The 24,725-nt window shown below is 35.1% G+C and overlaps 2 protein-coding genes across 3 annotated transcripts; one reads left to right on the forward strand and one right to left on the reverse strand.

The window, feature by feature from the left end:
* Positions 1 to 1,239: 1,239 nt before the first annotated feature.
* LOC114268000 (AT-hook motif nuclear-localized protein 5) lies at positions 1,240 to 16,812 on the reverse strand. 2 transcript variants are annotated; one of them, XM_028209102.2, is made up of 5 exons: positions 15,744 to 16,812; positions 14,944 to 15,011; positions 3,376 to 3,507; positions 2,272 to 2,433; positions 1,240 to 1,766 (listed from the first exon to the last, which is right to left on the reverse strand). In XM_028209102.2, exons 1-5 carry the CDS (start codon positions 16,153 to 16,155, stop codon positions 1,548 to 1,550), a joined length of 993 nt encoding a protein of 330 aa, XP_028064903.2. In that variant the 5' UTR covers positions 16,156 to 16,812; the 3' UTR covers positions 1,240 to 1,547. The 2 variants fall into 2 exon arrangements, with proteins under 2 accessions (XP_028064903.2, XP_028064904.2); XM_028209103.2 differs by lacking the exon at positions 3,376 to 3,507 and having other exon boundaries at positions 15,744 to 16,786.
* LOC145803006 (uncharacterized) lies at positions 7,125 to 8,849 on the forward strand. Its single transcript, XM_082896112.1, has 2 exons — positions 7,125 to 8,048; positions 8,195 to 8,849. Exons 1-2 carry the CDS (start codon positions 7,647 to 7,649, stop codon positions 8,705 to 8,707), a joined length of 915 nt encoding a protein of 304 aa, XP_082752238.1. The 5' UTR covers positions 7,125 to 7,646; the 3' UTR covers positions 8,708 to 8,849.
* Positions 16,813 to 24,725: the final 7,913 nt, after the last annotated feature.

Below are 24,725 nucleotides of genomic sequence, written 5' to 3' on the forward strand. Positions count from 1 at the left end.
GCGGTGTAATTTGTTAAAAATAATTTTTAATTTTTTTAAATGATTTAAATTGTTCAAATTTTGAAATATTTTTCTATTTTTATTGTTATGCACATTTTAATATCTTAAAATTCAAGTGGCAATGGGAGTGTTTGTTTAGGCTTTTTTAAGCCACCTTATAACTTTTAGTTTTAGAAAAGTTATTTTGAATTGTTTGGTTAAACTTATTTCAAACAGTTTCTGATTCTAACAAATTATTTTAACTCAAAAAAATTGATTCTGACAAACTGCTCACCACTTACTTATGATTATCAGCTTCTGCTATGGACTTGTTAATTTACAGTTATGCCCTTAAATTTTGGGCAAATTACATATACACCCCTCGAGGTTTGGCTAAATTACAGATACCCCCCTGAGGTTTCGGAAATTACATCCCGCCCCCTGAGGTTTGTATTTTCATAACAATTTGCCCCCTGAGGTTTATATTTCATAACAAATTACCCCCTAATTTCTTATGCAAATATAGCATTCAGGGGGTAATTCGTAATTTCTCAAACCTCAGGGGGGCATCTGTAATTTAGCCAAACCTCGAGGGGTGTATATGTAATTTGCCCTAAATTTTTTTATTTTTTTATTTTTTTTAAAATGGAGAAAGGCCTAAATAGACTATAGATTATTATTATTTATTTTTTTAATGAGAAATGTAGACAAGTACTGAATAACAAAAAATAAAAATTAACTAAAAAAGTTACATTTAACAAATACTATTTAACAACTTAAATATATTATCTAACAACTACACCAAACAGATTAATAACTTCTGATTAAAGTCATAATCTATAATTTGTCATAATCTATAATCGGTTAACAATTACACCAAATGAGACCATTGTTTAGCTCAAATGACAGCTCGGTTTGAAGGTGTGGAATTTGGATGGAAAAGTTCGGGTTTCTCTTGAAGCTCTTGTTCTCTAGCATGCTCTGCCGAGTAGTGATTAGTTTGGTATTTTATGAACAGGCTCATAGATAGGCTCTACAGTCTACACCCGTACTTGAATTCATATATAACATAAATCCAAACATAGCGAACGGGATGCCCGTAAGCTAGCCAGACACTCAATTATCAAAAATAAAAAATAAAAAAATTAGCAAACGCGACATATAATGACAATGTAAGCAACATAGACAAGCTTGAATTTGAATAACCTAGAATGCTCTACCGAATCCAATTTTCATATTTCATCACATAAAGCAGAGAGATCAAACTGGAATCTCAATAATTTTTCACAAATTAAAATCAAGATTTGTTTTCCAACAAAGCCCTCATCATTCAGCTCATAAGTGTCGGTTCAAATTTGCAGATATGTTCCCCCAACTAAAATCACAAAGTGAAATTAAAAACTACCCGAAAATTTCTACTAAGAAAACTTGCTGTTACAATCATGTTTGCGCGACCATCATCTACACGCCTGAGAAGACAAGGTCTCAGGTCAAGAGTTCGTCGATCTGATTGGCACGGTTCATTTACAACAACACATATATACAAAATTGCCATGTGTCTACTACCGCTACCATAAACGTGTCAGATCAATCTCGGTCTGCAGGTTTCTCAGATTGGGCCAAACATCAGATGAAGAAATTGGAGTGAGATTTTGCCTACGAGGAGGACTAGCTGGTGGACCGGCTTCTTCACTAGGTTGAAGCACTGAACTCTGTTCACCGTTGGGACCGACATCTGTTTTGTTCTTTGACTTGGAACCACCATATGCAAAACTGCATACTACCACCTACAACAATTGATGTTCATCATCAATTACGGCAGAATTGTGGAATTTTTATTTTGCCATAAAATACAGCAATTGTCCAATCAACTAGTGTGGAAAACATTGAAATGTACATATTTAGGTCCTCAAAAAAAGCTTAAAAAAGGCAATTTTTTTTTGAAATTTTTTATCCTTGGTGAACTTTTAAAGTGTCAAATTTTATTACTTTTCAAATCTGTCTAGTCTAAGAATAGAATGATCTAAAGTTTTATTTTTTTTTTGAAATTTTTTTTTAACCGTTTCAAAAATGCCCAAAGTCCACACCAAAAAAAAAAAAGTTGACATTCTTCCCTTTTTTTAAAAAAAAAAAAAATTTATCTTTAGTAGATTTTTTTTCATTTTTTGAAAAAAAAAACTTTTAGGTCCATCTAGTTTAGAAAAACCTAGCAGTGTAAAGCTTGTTGACACTTTGTACAGAAAGTTCACTAAAACCAACAAAAAGGAACAAAAAAGTGAATAAAAAATATACCTGAACTGGGCCTCCTGCAATAAGCATGCCACCAACGCCGCCTCCAACGACATAGCCATCAGAGCTACAAAGGGAAACACTTAAACTGCCAGTTCGACTGCGAGGTCCACCATTGTCAGCAACCAAGAATGAGCCTGACAAGCATAATATCTGGAATTGACCCTGTCAAATTTGAAAACCCAAATAAGTTTAGTTAGCACAAAATAATTAGAAGAAAAAAGAAGAAACGACAACAAAGTTCTTAAATAATGGAAAAGTAAATGCGATCAATAAAGCAATGTTCTAAGGTGTGATGCTCAAGTCTAGTTGCCTTAAAGCTTGTACAGTATTTTGGAGGATCATCACAGCACAAATCATATTCCATCACGCTCTTGTTAGCTGCTTCCCAACCATATGCAAGTGTAATACTAAAGCATTCAATCTGTCAGATTCGGCCTTGAAGTTATCAATTGGGTAAAGATTTTACCCATAGCGGAGGCAAATCTACACCCACAGGTGCGAACCAATAAACCATATTTTTTAAGTATTTCAAGTGTAAAAGGAGGGAATAGTATGTACAAATCCATATTTTTTCTCTCTTATTTTAATATTCAACCTATATTTTATTTTGTTCAAATTGTGTGAAAACCCTAGATGTGTCCCCTGTGTCCAAACAATGACATGTGCATCCCACATGTAACATAGCCTGCTAGTTTACCACCATCCATAGTATACCAATGTCATAATATCGTAAGTCAAAATATAAGTTTGTATGTGCCTGATTTTGTCCACATCATACTAAAGATATTGCTCATTTTTTTTCTTCATAAAATGATATATCCTATCTTACTTGGAGGAAGATCACAACAAATTAGTAATAATAAAATAAGGAACATCCAGCATTATTAATAACCAATATATGCACACATTCAAATGCAATTTTTTTTTTATAATTACATGCAACTGCATTACTACTATATCCATAAACATCCATGACGATTTTAGACAACTTCATGATCATTTAATAACTGTAATTTCTTAAACCAAATTTTCAACTTGAACTGTTCAGGGCAGGAGAATTTAGAATTCTGTGCAGAAAAAGTTTAAGCATTAGAGAGCTTCAACCTTGTACATTACAGTGCTGCTAGACGATGTAGGCTGGCGTAGCGTGGCTGAAGAAACTGCACCATTGGCTGACAAGATGCATAGAGCCCTTGGTCTCTGCTCCGAAAATGACATTATTCTTGAGGCAATGTCCTGCATAATGACAACAAAATTATTTTTGCCAACATATGTATTAAGGTAAATAACCAAACTGTTGTTGGCACATCCTGCATTGCCATGAAGTAAACTGAATTTAAAGAAAAATAAATGAATAAATAAATATAATATTTCCAACATATATATAATTGTAGACGTCCCCGAACGTCCCAGGAGGAACGAGCTCCCGTTCCGTTCGATATTGGGCTCACTACAGCTCAGAACTCTCAAATGTCACGGTTCTAAGTTTGAACCAAAGAGTCCAAATCCGGCAAATCGTTTTGAGAAAACAGATTTTTGAAAGAAGTGCCAAACATGGACTGCTTTGCCAGATACAGAGTCGCCACCTAAATATTTTATTTTGGGAAATTTAGGAAACCCTGACTCGTTGCCTAAGGCCACGTGTCCGTCATCACCAAAGTTGCCTCGGCTCGGGAACTTGGGTACGATTGGGGAAGGTCACTTCGTGAGCACCCCCGCTCGCCCGATCAAAGATCGGCCTCTACTAACCATGATATCTATTTTTGAAAAACATTGTGTGTTCTTATTCCGGTTATTAGCCTAGATTTACTATGTGATGCGCACAGCATACAAGTATAGACTGGATCGCCTGAATTGGAACAAAACATTTCATGTTTGTTTTTGAAAGATGGTTTGATGGTGCTGCTCGCAAGTAGGCTAAGACGTGGGTGAGCTTAGAAAACATGATTTTGCCACTATCTAGTGGGCTTAAAACACACATTTGATGAATTGTTCCAATTCAAATAACCCAACTTTCACCCACAGCCATTCAGGCAGTTATATCATATAAGCAATTAGCCTCATGGTAAGCATGCTATCATTCACACACATGCAAGGATGCTAAAGCATAAAACTCACCGAGTACTCCAAGCAAAAACAGAAACTAATTAGAAATTCATGCATGATCCTAATTATACAGAAGTGCCTAATGCAACACATGCAAAAATGCAACTATAGCAAGCTCGGCTATTCTAAACATGGCATATGAAATGCTACAGCTAATATGTATTCAATTTGGAATTGAAAATACAATGCAGTTAGTATGATGCGCCGAGCCCGGTGCATGCAAAACAGATGAATGATGCAAACATGCTGCTAATTGACATATGCCCTAATCTAACCATCATAAGCAGGTAAATAAAAGGGAAGAAAGACGTGGGGTTGGAAGACATACATCACACTCACCCACACTTATTACAATTATGCCCTCGCACAGAGGGTCCGAATAAATAGTACAGTCCAAATAATACAGTCCGAATATAAACAAATTCCTAATTAATTTACAAATTAACTAAGAAAAGTAATAAACTGGCATGCAAGCCAGGGACCGCTTTGACTCTTCTGAATGATGCATGTCTGGGCTGCCTTGCGCGGAAATCCACTGGGATGCCCCGATTAGCCTCTGTTTTGTAATTTTTCTTGGAAAGCGCGCCAAGCTCCGGAAGGTCGCTAATTCTTGATTTGCTGCAACAGAGAGCAGGAAAGGGGCATAGCAATGTATTTTCACAAATGCATGCATGCCTCGATCCTCGTGCCACCAATCACGCATATCGATGCATGATGGCTGAGGAGTCGAATTGCACAACTCAATATGGAATGAATGCGCATGAAAACAAAACAAAAACCTAACTCCATCATGGATAATCCGGAGTGTCGGTGACTGGGAATTGAGACACGTTCCATCACTTGGAGTACAAAACGTACCTCGTTTCCCGTGCTTGGGCTAATCCCTATCCCAAACACAATGCAATATGCATGATATGCATGAAATGTAACTAAGATACAACCTAGCATACACAATGCTATGAAATAGCATACACGATGCACGAGGTAACATGGCATACACAATGCGCTAACATACAACCTAGCATACGCAATGCTATGAAATAAAATGACATACACAATGCATAAATGGACTTACACTAACACAAGTGGACCTCAGCCACACTCACATAAGAGGCCATAAGATGAAAATGAAACGACTCGGAATGCGTGCACACATGCACGCAAACCGATGACCGATCCTAAGACACAAAATGCCACTCTAACAAGACATGGCAAGGCATGAAATGTGATATGCAAACATGCAAATTTCAGAGGCAATAAGTGACGCAAAACAGTCCCGAAAGATGGCAAAATAGCACCCGATGCATGAAATGGTCTCGAAATGCAAGATTAAGCGCATGAAATGACTTGTAGCTACATCAAGCATGCATTATTTGATTATGACATGTGAAGACAGATTCAAGGCAGCCCCAAAACAAGCATGTTTTCAGTTCTAAGCGAGCCCAAACAGCAAACACAAATAGGGCAAAACTAGCATGCAAAAATGGCCCTAAATGTGAGATAAAGAAGCAACTCACAGCTGTTGACCCCAAACAGATTAGGGCCCTTCAACAATGTTGAAGAGGGGCCCAAAATATGACGTTTTACAGTTTATGGCAAACCACAAAAACCAACACAGGTATGGCTAAGCTCCTATGCAAGAAAAGGGCTAAAAGATAGACAAAGAAGCAAGTAGTGGTTGCTGGCCTTAAACACAAAGGGGCCCTTCAACAATGTTGAAGAGGGGCCAAAAACATTACACTTTACAGTTGATGGCCGGACTCAAAACAATATACAAGAATGCTCAAAATGCTATGCAAAATAGGGCCAAAAAGAGAGATATAACACAAAGTGTATAAAGGATGCCTCAAACCATGAAAGACCCTTAATGAAACATGAATATGGGGTCAAAATAAGGCCATTTGTAGTTCGGACCACAGCCCAAAAACAGAAGCAAAATAGGCTAACAAATCATGCAAAAATGGAGCCAAAATAGAGATATAAAGGCAAGTGGAAGATAGAAGCCTCAAACAGCAATGAGCCCCTCAACAATGTTGAAGAAGGGCTCAAAATAAGCTACTTTTCAGTTCATGACAGAGCTCAAAACAGTTTATACATAAGCCAAAAATACTACATAAGACAATGGCATACAAGAGGGATAATGAAGTAAATGCACCAAGGAGGCCTCAAACAGTGAGAGGCCCTTAATGAAACATGAAAGATGGCTCAAAATAAGCTTAACTTCAGTTAGGGTCGGAGCCCAAAACAGCAAGCAAATATGACTTATGTATTGAACAAAATATGGACCAAAAGGAGGAAATGGAGCTTACCCTTGAAGACTTGTCTTTGGCAGCTCTTTTGGCTTGAGTTGCAGCACTCCTAGGCCTTGAAGAATCACCTCCACCTGCTGGAATAAAGGATGGAAGGGTGGTGCTAGGTGATGGTGTGAAAAGGGGTATAGGACTTGACAGATTGGAGCTTGGAAGAGAGAGAGAAAGAGAGATACAACAATGGAGCTTAGGGGGATTTTTTGAGCTCTGTCATGAACTGAAAAGTAGCTTATTTTGAGCCATTCTTCAACATTGTTGAAGGGCTCATTGCTGTTTGAGGCTTCTATCTTCCACTTGCCTTTATATCTCTATTTTGGCTCCATTTTTGCATTTTGTGTTAGCCTATTTTGCTTCTGTTTTTGGGCTGTGATCCGAACTACAAATGGCCTTATTTTGACCCCATATTCATGTTTCATTAAGGGTCTTTCACGGTTTGAGGCATCCTTTATACACTTTGTGTTATCTCTCTTTTTGGCCCTATTTTGCATAGCATTTTGAGCATTCTTGTATATTGTTTTGGATCCGGCCATCAACTGTAAAGTGCAATATTTTTGGCCCCTCTTCAACATTGTTGAAATGCCCCTTTGTGTTTAAGGCCAGCAACCACTACTTGCTTCTTTGTCCATCTTTTGGCCCTTTTCTTGCACGAGGGTTTAGCCGTACCTGTGTTGGTTTTTGTGGTTTGCCATAAACTGTAAAATATCATATTTTGGGCCCCTCTTCAACATTGTTGAAGGGCCCTAATTTGTTTGGGGTCAGCAGCTGTGAGTTGCTTCTTTAGATGACTCGGAAAAGTTGAACTTCCGGGGTTTCGGCTTGAATGCACTATTCACGCTGAGTCGCACTCCGCTGTATCTCCCTTTTCTCCATGCCGCGGCGAGGTTTTGGAACCCGGTGACGCACGTCTTTAGCTTCGGCGGTCAAGAGGTATGTTCAACTTTTGAAGATTTTCAGGTTTTGATGGAGTCTGAATGCTATGAAGAGATCTTGCCCCAGCTCCGCTTTGGCCACGCCCAGGCTTTAGGGCGAATGTGTGGGCTCACCGCGCGTGATGCTCAGTCTCTGATCTGTAATGGGAAACTGGACATCCTTGGTTTGATTTATCGCTTTTCTGACGCCGGTGACCGCAGCAACCATTATTGGCAAAGTTTCCGGCAACACGCCCTTTGCTTGTGCTTGCTGTCTCACTTTCTGCTATCCCCGGGCTTCGGCGGATCCAACATTCGTCTGATTGAAGTTGCTCAAGGCTTGAGAGAAGGAAAGAGCTGCATTGCCATGACCTTGGCCCAGACGCTGATGGGCTTGGATTCTGTCTATCGCCGGGAGACAACTAGATTTGCTGGGAGTCCACTGCTGCTGCAGGTAATGTTTCCCACCCAATCTTACATATGTATTTGCTCACATCACTCGGCCCTCAGGCTCAGTTTTTCTCACAAAACTCTTTTCTCACGTTTCTCTCATCGTACATCTCTCTATTCTTTGTTCTCTCATTTTTCATCCCTCCCCAGGTATGGTTAATGGACAAATTGCAGGTTGTGGACTCTTGCCCGGCCTACTCGGCTCAAGGCTATTTCTTTCGACAGCGCCTAGTCGATGCCCCTGATGAAAGATGGTGGTTTGATTGGATGTGCAATTTGTCCGCAGATCGCATTGCTTGGCGTTGTCCTTGGTTCAATCTCCCGGCAATGAGCTATAGCATGTCCCGGCTGATCGGGATCCAGTTGATTGGTCTAACCCACTGTGTGTTCTACTTTCCGTTCCGGTTCCTGCGCCAGTTCGATCATGATCAGATTTGCCCACCAGAGGGGATTGAGTACCCGGCTGCTTTCCCGATCCGAGGTGCACAGCTTGCCCGATATGCCACAGCATGGAGGACTAGAGAGCTCCTGGCTCTTGCTCCCACTTTCAATTGCACTTTGTCTGATGAGTGCTTGGATTGGCTCAACGAGGAGGCACAGGTTGGGCCTAGCTTGGCGTCAGAGGCTTCGACCAACCCTGGGAGGGGGCGCAGGGATACTTGACTTGACTATGCCCCGAATTTATTGCTTTATTAGTACTTTCAAGTTTTCTTTATGAATGTAATAAAAAACAACTTCGATTGTATGCAAGAGCAGGAGAACTCTGTTTTGAAATCAATGAAATTGAAGGTTGTGGTACTGAAAATTTTCCGTTTTGGTCAAAAAATGGTCTTAGTTGTAAAGAGATTAATTTGAACAAAGTCAACTTTTATTAAAACTTTGCAAAATCATTTTCGATATGGATCAGAACTGGACACGCCTAAGATCTGTCACTGAGATGCACAACCCCAGATCCCTGCAACTGGAAAGTTGCCCCTAGTTTGAAGAGTACCGCAGCACTGCATGGCAACGGAAAGTTGCCCCTAGTCTGAATAGCGCTGCACCGTTGTGGCAACGGAAAGTTGCCCCTAGTCTGAATAGCACTGTACCGGAGATTGCGATAAATGCTGATGGATAAAGATGACCGAGATGGTCAAAATGGACAAAGTTGATCGGGAAAAAGTTTATGGCTGAACTTCAGGGTGAAGTTGCCTACGTATCCCAAAGATGGGAATCAAGCCTTACGTAGTTCAGGCTTAGGTTCACTCGGGTATTTTCACTCTCCTTTTACGCTCTAACTTTTGCCAAGGTCGCCCTTTGCGGGTTTTCAGCCTTGCGAGCTCAGTTTTTATATTTTTCAATTTTTTATGCTCTAACTTTTGCCTAGGTCGCCCTTTCGGATTTTCGGCTTAGCGAGCCTCTCAGGGGTAATATTTCTTCAACTTGTCCATGTTGATCGGTTAGGAAAACTCTAGGCCATCTAAATCCATTAGAACCACAGCTCTACCTGACCAGATGGCTTTGATGATGTAGAGACCAGTCCAATTGGGTTTAAACTTGCCCCTTGGGTCGTGGATGGGAGCTCGGTTGTCCTTGAGCACCAAATCTCCTTCTTTTAGGTTCTTGGACTTAACCTTCTTGTTGAAAGCCCGGGCAATTCTGCGCTGATAGCCTTGAACATGGTACAGCGCTTACAGTCTTCTCTCGTCAAAAAGCATGAGTTCCTCAAATCTGCTCTGCTGCCAATCTGCTTCGGCTATTTGACACTTAGCCAATACCCGTAATGACGGAACCTCAATCTCGATAGGTAGAACGGCCTCCATCCCATAAACCAATGAATACGGAGTCGCTCCGGTAGAAGTTCTGATTGAAGTCCTGTAGCCCCACAGAGCAAATGGCAGCTTATCTGACCAATCCCGGTAGGTTTCCACCATCTTCTGCAGTATGTGTTTGATATTCTTGTTGGCGGCCTCGACCGCTCCGTTGGTTTGCGGCCGGTATGTAGATGACTTATGGAAAGCCACGTTGTATTTCTCCAACAAGTCAATCACTTCCTTCTTGAAGTGGGAACCATTATCTGAAACGATCTCGTTCGGGACACCATAGCGACAGATGATGTTGTTTCTGATAAACTTTGCAACGTGTAACGCCTTCAACACCGCATACGATTGGGCCTCAACCCATTTCGTGAAATAATCTATCAGAACCAGGATGAACTCATGCCCATTCGACCCCTTCGGAATGACAGCCCCGATCACATCGATTCCCCAAACTGAAAATGGCCATGGCGAAGTCATGTTGTACAGCTTCGACGGCGAGATGTTCATGCGATTTGCATGAATCTGACACTTGTGGCATCGCCGAACAAAACTAATACAATCTTCCTCCATGGTGGACCAGTAATAACCCTGTCTGAGGATCTTCCGTGCTAGCATTACTCCGTTCATATGCACGCCGCATTCTCCTCCATGGATGGCCTCCATCAAGCGCTTCGATTCCTCAGCTTCAACACACAGCTTGTGCATTCCCAGATGACCTCTCTTATACAGTTTACCCCCACAGATGATGAACTGGACGGCCATTCTTCTGATTGCCCTTTTATTCTTGGCATTTACCCCTGGCGAGTATGCTTCCTTTTCCAAGAAATTCCAAATGTCATAATACCAGGGGTTTTGGTCCTGAACCTCATCTATAGCAGCGATCGACTCATAGGCTGGCGCAAATTTCTGGTCAATGACGACTGGACGCATCCGGATTCCAAATGGGATGTCTATCATGGAAGATAGAGTTGCTAGAGAATCTGCGAACCTGTTGTTCTCTCTTGGAAGATGAGCAAAGTTTAGCTTTTCAAACCGAGAGATTAGCAAGTCCAAGGTCTGATGGTACATCATCATCTTTTCTTCCTTGACTTTCCAGTCTCCGTTTGCTTGAGATACAACAAGGTTTGAATCCCCGATGACGTCCAACCGTCTTGCCCCTAGTTCTAAGGCCGCTTCTAGGCCGACAATGCACGCCTCATATTCTGCTTCGTTGTTCGAGACTTTGAACCGGAGTTTGAAGGCTAGAGGGATACCGGAATTGTCGGGTGCTATCAGCAACACCCCTATCCCATACCCGTACTGATTTGATGCTCCGTCAAAGTACATCGTCCAATGTTCGTCGTCGATGTGCAAAATGGCTTCATCTGGGAACAAGTACTCAACTGCTTCATCTCCTTCGACTGGATGATCGGCCAAGAACTCTGCCACTGCTCTTCCTTTGACTGACTTGCGTGTTACGTATTTCAGATCGAATTCGGAGAGCAACAGCAGCCAACGAGCTAGCCTACCCGTAAGTGCCGGTTTCTCGAAAAGGTATTTGATGGGATCTAGTCGTGAAACCAACATTACGGAGTGAGCTAACAAGTAGTGTCGCAGCTTCCTGGTAGCCCATACCAAAGCCAAGCAAGCCTTCTCAAGCGGAGTGTAGCGAGTCTCGTAGTCCAACATCTTCTTACTCAGATAATAGATGGTTTTCTCCACCTTATCCTCCGATTCTTGTGCGAGCATGCAACCCATTGTAGTCTCAGTCACTGAAAGGTACAATATCAACGGTTTCCCCAGCTGTGGTGGTGACAACACGGGCGGGTTCTGTAAATATTTCTTGATCTGTTCGAAGGCAGCTTGGCATCGGTCGTCCCATTGGAACTTCTTGCCTTTCTTCAGGAGACCAAAAAGTGGTTCACAAGTCAAGGTTAATTTTGAGATAAACCGTCTTATGAATTGCACTTTACCCAGAAAGCCTCGCACCTCCTTTTCAGTCCTTGGTGGTGGCATTTCTAAGATGGTCTTGATCTTTGAAGGGTCGACCTCGATGCCCCTTTGTGTAATTAGAAACCCAAGCATTTTTCCCGCTGTAACACCGAAAGTACATTTCTGAGGATTTAGCCGCAACCGGAATTCCCTGATCCTTTGAAAGAACTTTTGCAAGGCGGTGTAGTGGCCCTCTCTTTCCTTGGACTTGACAATCATGTCGTCCACATACACCTCAACCTCTTTGTGGATCATGTCGTGTAATATTGTGGTCGCGGCCCGTTGATAAGTAGCTCCGGCGTTCTTCAACCCAAACGGCATTACTCTGTAGCAGTATGTTCCCCACGGGGTGGTGAATGCAGTCTTTTCTCTGTCTTCTGGTGCCATTACTATCTGATTGTACCCTGAGAAGCCATTCATGAATGAAAGTAAAGCATGCCCTGCTGTAAAATCCACCAACTCATCAATATGCGATAAGGGAAAGTCGTCCTTCGGACTAGCTCTGTTCAAATCCCTGAAATCCACGTATACCCGGATCCTGCCATCCTTCTTCGGCACTGGAACGATGTTGGCCAACCAAGTCGGGGATTCGGATACCAGCTGGAAGCCTGCATCGATTTGCTTGGTGACCTCTTCTTTAATCTTGAGAGCCCAGTCGGGGCGGATCCTTCGGAGTTTCTACTTAACAGGTCGGGCTTCGGGGTCAAGGGGGATCCGGTGTTGTACAATCTCAGGATCGATCCCAGGCATGTCTTCGTAGGACCACGCGAAAAGTATGCTAGGTTGTATGTTAGCGCATCGTGTATGCCATGTTACCTCGTGCATCGTGTATGCCATTTCATAGCATTGTGTATGTTAGGTTGTATCTTAGTTGCATTTCATGCATATCATGCATATTGCATTGTGCTTGGGATAGGGATTAGCCCAAGCACGGGAAACGAGGTACGTTTCGTACTCCGAGTGACGGAACGTGTCTCAATTCCCAATCACCGACACTCCGGATTATCAATGATGGAGTTAGGTTTTTGTTTTGTTTTCATGCGCATTCATTCCATATTGAGTTGTGCAATTCGACTCCTCGGCCATCATGCATCGATATGCGTGATTGGTGGCACGAGGATCGAGGCATGCATACATTTTGTGAAAATACATTGCTATGCCCCTTTCCTGCTCTCTATTGCAGCAAATCAAGAATTAGCGACCTTCCGGAGCTTGGCGCGCTTTCCAAGAAAAATTACAAAACAGAGGCTAATCGGGACATCCCAGTGGATTTCCGCGCAAGGCAGCCCAGACATGCATCATTCAGAAGAGTCAAGGCGGTCCCTGGCTTGCATGCCAGTTTATTACTTTTCTTAATTAATTTGTAAATTAATTAGGAATTTGTTTATATTCGGACTGTATTATTTGGACTGTACTATTTATTCGGACCCTCTGTGCGAGGGCATAATTGTAATAAGTGTGGGTGAGTGTGATGTATGTCTTCTAACCCCACGTCTTTCTTCCCTTTTATTTACCTGCTTATGATGGTTAGATTAGGGCATATTTCAATTAGCATACAGTATGACAGCATGTTTGCATCATTCATCTGTTTTGCACGCACCGGGCTCGGCGCATCTCAATTCCAAATTAAATACATGTTAGCTGTAGCATTTCATATGCCATGTTTAGAATAGCCGATCTTGCTATAGTTGCATTTTTGCATGTGTTGCATTAGGCACTTCTGTATAATTAGGATCATGCATGGATTTCTAATTAGTTTCTGTTTTGGCTTGGAGTACTCGGTGAGTTTTATGCTTTAGCATCCTTACATGCGTGTGAGTGACTGCCATGATAGCATGCTTACCATGAGGCTAATTGCTTATGTGATATAACTGTCTGAATGCCTGTGGGTGAATGTTGGGTTATTTGAATTAGAACAATTCATCAAATGTGTGTTTTAAGCCCACTAGATAGTGGCAAAATCATGTTTTCTAAGCCCACCCGAGGGTTAGTAGAGGCCGATCTTTGATCGGGCGAGCGGGGGTGCTCACGAAGTGACCTTCCCCAATCGTACCCAAGTTCCCGAGCCGAGGCAACTTTGGTGATGACGGACACATGGCCTTAGGCAACGAGTCAAGATTTCCTAAATTTCTCAAAATAAAATATTTAGGTGGCGACTCTGTATCTGGCAAAGCAGTCCATGTTTGACACTTCTTTCAAAAATCTGTTTTCTCAAAACGATTTGCCGGATTTGGACTCTTTGGTTCAGATTTAGAACCGTGACATTTGAGAGTCTTGAGCTGTAGTGAGCCCAATATCGAACGGAACGGGAGCTCGTTCCTCCCGGGGCGTTCAGGGACGTCTACAATAATCCATCTTCGCATCAACAATGTTATCCTCCCTCTTTACCCAACTGTATTGCCAACAAATAGACTGAACTTTAGAAAAATAATTAAAAGATAATGTTCAATGTGCCCTCATAACTATGATCTATCCTTACATTTACAGCATCATTATCACTTCCCCAATGCCCTCCCTTCCTGCAATTAAAGCAAAGAAAACCTAACCATGTATAAACCATGCTAAACTACAATCTTCTACTAAATGCTAGAAAGAGACCAATTCAGTCTAGTTAGACCTGGTCCTTTTCCATTAAAACCCCCTCTCTTTTTCTTTTTTTTTTTATTTTATTTTATTTTATTTTTTATTTTTAGGAAAACTAGTCAGATATGTGTCGTGGTAATTACTCAGTACATGTGCAATCAGGGAACTGGAAGTACCCAGGAGTCAATCTGCTAATATAAGAGGCCCGGGCACCTTGTTAGCCCCCCAACCACACAGACACACACACTATCGAAGCAATAAAGAAATTTTGAATAACAACAATGATTCATCCTCCTTTTTCTCCCACCCCCTTTGACCCCCTCTCTCTTTCATTGGTTACCTTTTCTTTTTCTTTTTCTTTTTTTTCCTGCTCCTCCAATCACCACCAGCCACGTGGCAAAGGGGGGTGAGGGGGTGACCCCCAAAAGGGGGTCCCAAGCATTATTCTTTGAATAAATAAAGTTCAGAACAGATACATACAACATAAACCTCTTTCAAGTCCTAGGAAAGAAAAGTAGCGAAATCAACTTCATAGTTGTAGCATACCTCCCCTTCTGTGATGTTGATGACATGAGGTGTAAAAGCGAGTCCTGCCGAACTGTTCATCCATTCACCTGGCAGATCAACATTGATGATTCAAGAACAAGATCAATTACTCCAACCTCAAAAGAAAAAAAAAAAAAAAAAAAAGAAGAAGAAGAAGAAGAAAAAGAAAAAGAAACATCCATACAGCCTAAATTACATGTCAAACAGCTCAAATAACAATAAAAAGTAACCAAAACTAACAAACCCTACTATTTGAGTAACACTTTAAACAGAGAAGGTAGATATCAACATTCTAGTTCCCAAATACTTGTGTCTCCAAATCAGAGACTGGTAGAGACAGTTTCATAATTTGATAAAAAGTTAACTGCATAAATCGAGGACTTTTGATTTATGTAAATAACCTCAAGGTCAAAACTTTGTAACTTGTTCTGATGAATATTTTGCTAACACAATTGTACTTGCCTATGAAGATTTTACAGACAGACATTATAATCAACAATATGTTTTGGGCATATTTCAAACAAACTTTTAAGAAATTAAACAAATGTATAAAAACACGTCACTAAAATTAATCAATTCATCAAAGTACCAACCACACAACAAACTACCCAAGAAAGATTAAGCACATCACTGAAACTATCATATTAAATTCTCATTGTTAGGCAGTGTTGCATCTGAAATGTAGTCCATTACAAAGAGCAAAGAGACACATAATCACAAGCTAACAACTCAGACATATCATTAATTAATTGCATATTTACACAGACATCAAATTAGATTTTTCTAATAAGAAAACTCACCAAGAGATGCTAATTGTTGCTTCCTCCCACTGCCGGGCGGCCGGCCTCTAGCCCGTTTTGGGGTCGGCGTCATAGACCCCGGCGCAGACATTGGAGAGAGTCCTAGAGACATGTTGGTCCCATCTGGACCATACTTTCTAGGCCTCCCTCTTTTTTTCTTGGCTGGCTGCCCCATTGGCATACCCATGTTAAGGCCATGAGGAAAACTAGGGGATGTGTTTTCTACTGGGAATGTTGGCCCTACAGAGCTACTATCCCTTACGTTGGACTGAACTGAAAGGTTAGGGTTTGTTGGAGAGCTGAAACTAGGTGGGGCATGTAAACCATTGTGTGTTGAAGCAGACCCACTAAACCCTCTATGGAGATAGTAAGAAGAAGATCCTGATAGTGCTATGCTTTCCCTTCCATCCATGCATTTACTCTGTAAATACTCACCTCAACCCCAAATCTACGACTGACCCACTAAAACTGAATCAAAAGTACAAAAATAATAAGAAAAAAAAAAACCTAACAAGGGTTTAACAGGGTTTTTCTTGTAAATATGAAGGGGGAAAAAAATAGAAGAAGAATTAACCAAAAAAAATTTAAGATTGTACCCACAAGAGAAAATGAAAAAGAAAATAAGGAACTAATGCTAAAGCCTGAATCTTTTCACTATCATAGCAGAGCCTACTAGTCGAAGGAATGCAGAAAAGGCTGAAGCTTTAAAGTCACACTCAAACCAGAGCTTAACAAGAATGTTCTTAAACTGTGAAGTGTGCTTGAACACAAAGAAAGAAAAGAGAAACCCTAGATTTGAATTCAAGAGGAAGGAAGGAAAGGGACGAAAGGGAAGAGAGTAGGGAAAAAGAGAGAGGGATAGAGAGTAAAGACAAAAAAGTACAAGCAAATAAAAAAATTTGAGAGCTTTTGAATTAAAGGAAGAGGGAGACTCCTCTTTATCTGAATCTGTAATACTAATTTATTGGGAGAAGTTGTTTGGGTATTGTAGTCAGAGCTGTAAGTTTCTGACTTTTGGAGAAAAAAAGAGACTTTCAGAACCCACAGGAAGAACAATGGGAGCTACACCCCTTTTTTTTCTCTTTTACATTATTTTTGCATTTAGCCTCTGTTTGGCAAGATGATTTTTAGGTTTTTTTTGGTTATTTTAGCCACAAAAAATAAAATAGGTTATTTTAGTCATAACAAACAAAACATCACATCCAACCCATAATCATTACATTCTTCTCTCACAAAAAAAGCCAAAAAGCCCTTCCCAAACCAAGCTTTTTAGCCCAGGCTAAAATAGCAAAAAAAGCCAAAAAGCCAAAAAGCCAACTCACTTCCCAAACGGAGGCTTAGCCAAAGTTTGATTATTCTAAATAAATATATATTTTTTATTTTTTTTTTTATCATATTATTTTTTTATTTTTTTATATCTTTTCGTAAAAAAATAAAAAATACATTTATTTAGATCATTCCATACTAATTATTTAGATATCAAATAATAATAATAAAGTAAAAAATTTTATTCAAAATTGAACATACCAACTACAAAATAAAATAGTGAGAATTATTTGTGTGTGTGTGTGTGTGTGTGTGTGTGTGTGTGTGTTGTGAAATAGAAGTTTCTAATATTTCAACTATATATATATGGCTCCATTTGATAAGTTTCTTAAATTATAGTTTTACCCATTGATTTAAGTGTGTTGTGTGTTTTGAGGTTTTAAATCATAATTTTACATCTATTTCTCAAAACTTAATTCAAAACATAATCATTATTTTTCAAAACTCATAACAAAACACATAATTTAAAACTCTTTTCAAAACTCAATTCAAATTAGTATTTTAATTTTTTAAAATATTTTAATATTTAAACATGTTACGATTTTTTAAAATTTTAAATTTTTTTGAATATTTTTAAATATTTTAATTTTAAAATATTACGATTTTAATTTTTTAAATTTTAAAATATTTTATAAAAATAAATTCAAACTCTATTTTATAAAAAAAATTAAAATATTTTAATTTTTTTGTTATGTATTTGGTTATGATTTAAGTGTAGCGTTGTGAAAGTAGTATGGAGTTTCGAGTTATGTGTTTGGTTATGAGTTTTAAAATAATTTCTTAATTGAGTTTTGTTTTATGTGTTTGGTTACGATTTGATTGTAGAATTGTTTTTAAATTTAAAATATTAACATTTTAAATTATTTAAAATTTTTGAATATTTAAATTATTTAAATTTTTACGATTTAAATTTTTGAATATTTATTTAAAATTTTTAGATTATTTAAATTATTTAAATATTTATTATTTAAATTTTTTGAATATTTATTTTGAAAAAAAATTATTTCCTTTTTAGTATTTTCAATTAAAAAATTGATTAATGTTATTTTCTATTAATAATAAATTTTTTTAATTGAATTTTAAAAAGAGTTTGATTATAAGTGTTGATTAGAATTTTCAATAGTGTAAAAGTAGTGTGTTTTGTTATGAGTTATAACAATTAGAATTAAGTTTTGAAAACTCTTTTGAAAACTCATAACCAAACAAATTTTCTCCCTTCACATGTCAAATCAAATTTTCAAAACTCAATTCCACACTCAATTCAAAACTCAATTCAACACTCTATTTAAAAATTATAATCAAACAAATTTTTTACACTCAAATTATAATTCCACAACTCACAAACTCAAAATACAACTCATACTCTCAAATTATATTTACAAAACTCTACCAAACGCAACCATATATTTTTTCTTCAAGGGTCTACGTTAGATGTTTTAATACAACTTCTGCAAATAATTTATAAAATAAAAACTGTTTAAATAAATTGTGACAAATTAATTATTAAAAAATAAGTGATGAATGTTTTTAGATTTTAGTTTTTTTTAGTATCAATTTATAATTTATAAAAACTTACAACAAACAGGTCCATTCTTCATTGTTTCTTTAGGTACGTGGTTTGATAGAATAGTATCAATTTCTTGAAACAAGTTTATTTTTTAAATAAAAACAAAATGCTTGTATGGTGTACACAGAAGTTTTGAAAAAAAAAAAATTATAAACAAAAATTACAACATATGTTTAGTGAGTTGTCAAATGAGGGTGGTTAGCGTGAACGAATATGGTGATTGGCCATACAAGTGGTCAGAAATTGTCAAAAGTTACAGGATAAACAAGAATAATGTTATATATATTAATTTATATACTAATTAATATTTATTGATGATATGATATAATTTAATAAGATATTGATATTTATAATGTGATTAATGAGTAAGTTAATAATATTGTCATAACTAATATTATGAATATAACACTACCAAATAAACAAAGATCAAGTGTGATCATTAAATCACTAGACTAGCTTCTTAACTCGTGAAAACAATACCTGAGCATGAGCCATCAAATTAACAATAAAAAATATTGGAAGAAGAAATCACAATTAACAATAAAATATTTGACCATGGGTGGGCCATCTACACGACCAATACATGCAAATTGAATAAAAATATGAGATAAATTATACTCATTTCTCTATCTTAGCGTTTATAAATAATTATAGTTACTATGAATAAAATAAAAAAAAAATAAAAAATTATAGTTACGCTTATACTTTTGATATAATTAAATTAATTAATTTATTTTTAATATAATTAAAATGACTAAAACTAATTCAATAAAAAGTAGATATTAAATTAAATAAAGGAAAAAATATACATTTTAACAGAAGAGTAATAATAATATTGACCATTAGTTCAATGGTAAAATCTTGATCTAATGACTCTGAGGTTATGGGTTTGAGCCTCAGAATAACCATTTTGTGCACTAACATTATCTATACTATATATTAATATATTAAGCAAAATGAGGTTTTAACCCGCAAGGCTTGTGGGAGATCCAATATCTCAATCCTAATTTTCTAATTTTTTGTTTTAAAAAAAAAATCTCAGCATTTATTAATTTCTCTCAATCCCCATGTCTTTTAAGAGATTTGGTCAAAACCCCCTCATAATTAAACTTTAATGCATTAAAAACTAGCATAAACAAAATTCCTTGAAAATTTCAACACATCTATCTATCTATATTATATTATCTATATCTATATCTATATATATCTATCTATCTATATCTATACTATATATTAAGCAAAAAGGGATTTTTAACCCCCAAGGCCCGTGGGAGTTTCAATATCCGAATCTGAATTTTTTATATTTTTTATTAAAAAAAGAAAAACTCAACATTTATTGATTTGGTCAAAATCCCATGATCAACATTTATTAACTTTTTTCAATCCATATGTTTTTCCACATGCCTGCATTTATTAATACAATCCCCTGATCAGCATTTGAAATCCCCTCATACAAATAATTCTAGATATAATCCGTATATAGTTACTGCAGTACCCATTTTAACTTCTCCCATACACTATGCTTAGTGATAAGATTGTTAAATTATTTTTATAAAAAATCTTAAAAAACATAATTTATATATTAAAAAAAATCTAAAACAAATATAAATATTTATAATTATCTATACTATATATTAAGTAAAATGAGATTTTTAACCCCAAACCTTGTGGGAGCTCCAATCTTCCAATCTAAATTTTTTGATTTTTTATTTAAAAAAAAAAATCTTAGCATTTATTAACTTCTCAAAACTTCAAAGTCTTACCCTCATAATAACACTTTAATATATTATGAACAAGTATAAAAAAAATTCTTTGAAATTCAACACATATGAATTCCTTGAAAAGTCCAACACATATGATTATTATCCCTCATAATAACACTTTAATGTATTAAGAACAAGCATAATTTTTTTTTTTTAAAAAAAAAAGTCCAACACATATGATTATTATCAAAATATTAAATTTTAATATAATATAATAAAGAAAAAGACATTTAATTCCTTGAAAAGTCCAACACATATGATTATTATTAAAATATTAAACTTTAATATAATATAAAAAAGGAAAAAAAGAAGACATTTAAAAAAAAAAAAGATATTTAACAATCACAATTCACATATATAGATAATTGTAAATATATTAAGAAAAATGGGGTTTCTAAACCCCAAGCATTGTAGGAGCTCCAATCGCTCAATCTTAATTTTCTAAATTTTTGATTATAAAAAATAAAAATAAAAACTCAGCATTTAGTTATTTAGTCAAAATCCCCTGATCAGCATTTATTAACTTTTTCCAATCTACATGCCTGTATTTATTAATTTGATTAAAATCCCTGATTAACATTTAAAATCCCCTAATACAAATAATTATAGATACAACATGTGCATAGTTACTGCAGTAGCCTTTTTAATTTCTCCTGTATACTATGGTTAGTGATAAGATTGTTAAATTATTTTTATAAAAAATCTTTAAAAACATAATTTATATATTAAAAAAATTAAAACAAATATAAACATTTATAATTATTCCGTGCATAGCACGGATGATAGGCTAGTTTAAGTAATGATAATATTCAGTGTGTTCAATTTTAGTTTTCTAGAAATTGAATTTTTTGTTTTTCATTTTTTTTTTGTTTTTAATGAATATTTTTAAAATTTTAAGTAATTTTTTTATTTTTTTAGATGCACCTTACTTAGATGTATCTAAATAGTAAAATATTTGTGAAAAATATTTTAAAATTTTAATAAATACACAAAAATACAAAAAATATATAGAATTTTCTTCTTTTTTTTTCTATTTTTGATATTTAATGAATTTTTTAAAGATTTTTTTTTCAAATATTATATTTTACAAATATTAAAAATTTAAAAAATTACTTAATTTTTTTTAAAAAAAAATTAGTAAAAATAAAAAATATGAAAAACAATTTTTTTTTTTCTTTTAAAAGGTGAATTTTAAAAATTGAAACCAAGTAGGGTAATTTTATTTTTTTTTTTAATTTTCTTAAAACATCAGTAAAGGCAAAGTGTAATTTATCAAAAAGGAAAGTGTAGAATTCTAAACCAATAAATGTGATCAAGTGTTAGCAACCTTCACCATATATGTACAACTAGGCTATCACCGTGTTATGCACAGGATAATTATAGATATTTATATTTATTTTAATTTTTTTTTAATATATAAATTATGTTTTAAAGATTTTTTATAAAAATAATTTAACAATCTTATCACTAACCATAATGTATAGGAAAAGTTGAAAAGGGTACTGCAGTAACTATACACGGATTGTATCTATAATTATTTGTATAAGGAGATTTTAAATGCTGATCAAGAAATTTTGACCAAATCAATAAATACAGGCATGTGGAAAGACACGTGGATTGAAAAAAGTTAATAAATGTTGATCAGGGGATTTTGACCAAATCAATAAATGCTGAGTTTTTTTTTAAATAAAAAATAAAAAATTTAGAAAATTTAGATTGGAATATTGAAACTCCCACAGGTCTTGGGGTTAAAAATCTCATTTTGCTTAATATATAGTATATAGTATAGATAGCTTATCACCCGTGTTATGCACATGATAATTATAGATATTTATATTTGTTTTAATTTTTTTTAATATATAAATTATGTTTTTTAAGATTTTTTATAAAAATAATTTAACAATCTTATCACTAACCATAGTGTACAGGAGAAATTAAAAAGGCTACTGCAGTAACTATGCATGAGTTGTATCTATAATTATTTGTATGAGGTGATTTTAAATGCTAATCAATGATTTTGACCAAATCAATAAATGTAGGCATGGGGATTGGAAAAAATTAATAAATGATGATTAGGAAATTTTGACCAAATCAATAAATGCTGAGATTTTTTTTTAAATAAAAAATTTAGAAAATTAAGATTGAGAGATTGGAGCTCCCACAAGACTTGGGGTTTAAAAACCCCCTTTTCCTTAATATATTTACAATTAACTATATATGTGAATTGTGATTTTTAAATGTCTTTTTTTTTTCTTTTTTATATTATATTAAAGTTTAATATTTTGATAATAATTATATGTGTTAAAATTTTCAAGGAATTAAATGTCTTCTTTTTTTTTATTATATTATATTAAAATTTAATATTTTGATAATAATCATATGTGTTGAGACTTTTCAAGGAATTCATATGTGTTGAATTTCAAATAATTTTTTTTATGCTTGTTTTTAATGCATTAAAGTGTTATTATAAGGGTGAGACTTGGGGGTTAGGAGAAGTTAATAAATGCTAAGGTGTTTTTTTTTTAATCAAAAAATCAAGAAATTTAGATTGGGAGATTGGAGCTCCCACAAGGCTTGGGGTTAAAAACTAGGGATGGCAATGGGTAACCTACCCTGTGGGTATCCATGGAGACCCAACCCAAATACATGGGTTTTCCCTTTTTTTTTTTCTTATCCATTGGGAAGGGTAAGTGATATTCTTTAAATATCCATAGGGGATGGGTTGGGGATGGGTACCCACTAATTTTATTTTATTATTTTTTTTTTTTAAGATTCACAACCAAAACTATACATTCAATCTTTTTTCTTTTATTCATTTATTTATTTATTTTTTCAGATTCACAACAATTTTTTTTATTTTTTATTTTTTTAAGATCCACAACCAAAGCTAAATGTACATTAAATCTTTTTTTTTTATTACTATTTTTTTTATTTTTAAGGTTCACAACCATTTTTTTTTTAATTTTTAAGATTCACAACCAAACCTAAATATACATTCAATCTTTTTTGTTTTTTTTTAATTTTTTTTTTTTAGGTTCACAACCATTTTTTTTTTAAAGATTCACAACTAAAGCTAAATACGCATTCAATCTTATTTTATTTTATTTGGCTCAACAATAAAATCAAATACACATTAATTAACATTGGCACATTATTCTTGTCAAATTTTATGCATATCTAGAATTTCTTTAATTTATTTAAAAAAATTAAGGACACTGTCTAGTGCAGGTTTCGGTTTACTTTTCTATATTATTTTATTTTGTTATGTATTTTGTGGTGGGGTGATGGCGGCAGTGATGATGGTAGTGGCTATGGTGATGGTAGTGTGATAGTGAATGTGAGAATAGTGGTGATGGTGTTGTGAAATTAGTAAAAATTTAATTGAAAAAACATTTTTTGTTTTTTAAAAGTAACAAACAACAAAATTCGTGGGGGATTAAAGGAAGAAGATGGAGGATGTATTGGGTGTGGTAAGATATAGATATCTTAAAATGAGTGGTTCAGATTTATTAAAAGGTATAATTAGATTTTGAATAAATTAAAATGAATGGTTCAAATTTGCTAAGAGAAAGATGGTTTAATGTCTAAAATGTCCGCGGCTAAGAGATCAACAAATAATTCCTTATTTATGCCCTAATACAATTTAATATGAGTCTTATAACACTTTCTTCAAATAGGTTTTTTCACATTTTATTTCTTCAAACAGGCTCTTATAACATTGTAATCAGATTCTTGTAACATGTAGGGGAGAGAGTGAGAGTGAGAGAGATGGTTGTAATTTTTTTTTTTAATCTTCCACGTTCTTCCACATTTTTTTTTTCAATTACTAAAACTTATTTGATTGTTTCAAAATTATATATTTGATTATTATAAAACAATCTTTTTAATTAATTAATTAATTAATGTGTATTTGATTTGTTGTTGAACCAAATAAAATAAAATAAGATTGAATGTATATTTAGCTTTTGTTGTGAACCTTAAAAAAAATAAAAAAATAAGTTGTTAACATTAAATATATTAAAAAAGAAAAAAAAAGATTGAAGGTATATTTAGTTAAAACCTTTAAAAAAAAATTGTTAATATTAAATATATTAAAAAAGAAAGAAAAAAAGATTGAAGGTATATTTAGCTTTTGTTGTGAACTTTTTTTAAAAAAAAAACCTTGTTAACATTAAATATATTAAAAAAGAAAGAAAAAAATTTAAAGGTATATTTAGCTTTTGTTATGAACCTTAAATAAAAAAAAAAAAAAAGTGGTTGTTAACATTAAATATAAAAAATAAAATAAAAATGGGGATTAAAGTAAATTGAGAAAAATTCATACCC

This window comes from Camellia sinensis, chromosome 11, assembly GCF_055761805.1.
Source record: "Camellia sinensis isolate YWXY chromosome 11, ASM5576180v1, whole genome shotgun sequence".
Lineage (NCBI taxonomy): Eukaryota > Viridiplantae > Streptophyta > Magnoliopsida > Ericales > Theaceae > Camellia > Camellia sinensis.

What these genes read in the sequence shown, in the direction of transcription:
- LOC145803006 (XM_082896112.1), top strand. Translation starts at nt 7,647, where the DNA reads ATGGAGTCTGAATGCTATGAAGAGATCTTGCCCCAGCTCCGCTTTGGC. An exon ending in GGAGTCCACTGCTGCTGCAG is followed by an intron (nt 8,049 to 8,194) that starts GTAATGTTTCCC and finishes ATCCCTCCCCAG; the next exon opens with GTATGGTTAATGGACAAATT.
- LOC114268000 (XM_028209102.2), bottom strand. Translation starts at nt 16,155, where the DNA reads ATGGATGGAAGGGAAAGCATAGCACTATCAGGATCTTCTTCTTACTAT. An exon ending in TCAACATCACAGAAGGGGAG is followed by an intron (nt 3,508 to 14,943) that starts GTATGCTACAAC and finishes GTCATTATGCAG; the next exon opens with GACATTGCCTCAAGAATAAT. An exon ending in GCAGCACTGTAATGTACAAG is followed by an intron (nt 2,434 to 3,375) that starts GTTGAAGCTCTC and finishes CAAATTTGACAG; the next exon opens with GGTCAATTCCAGATATTATG.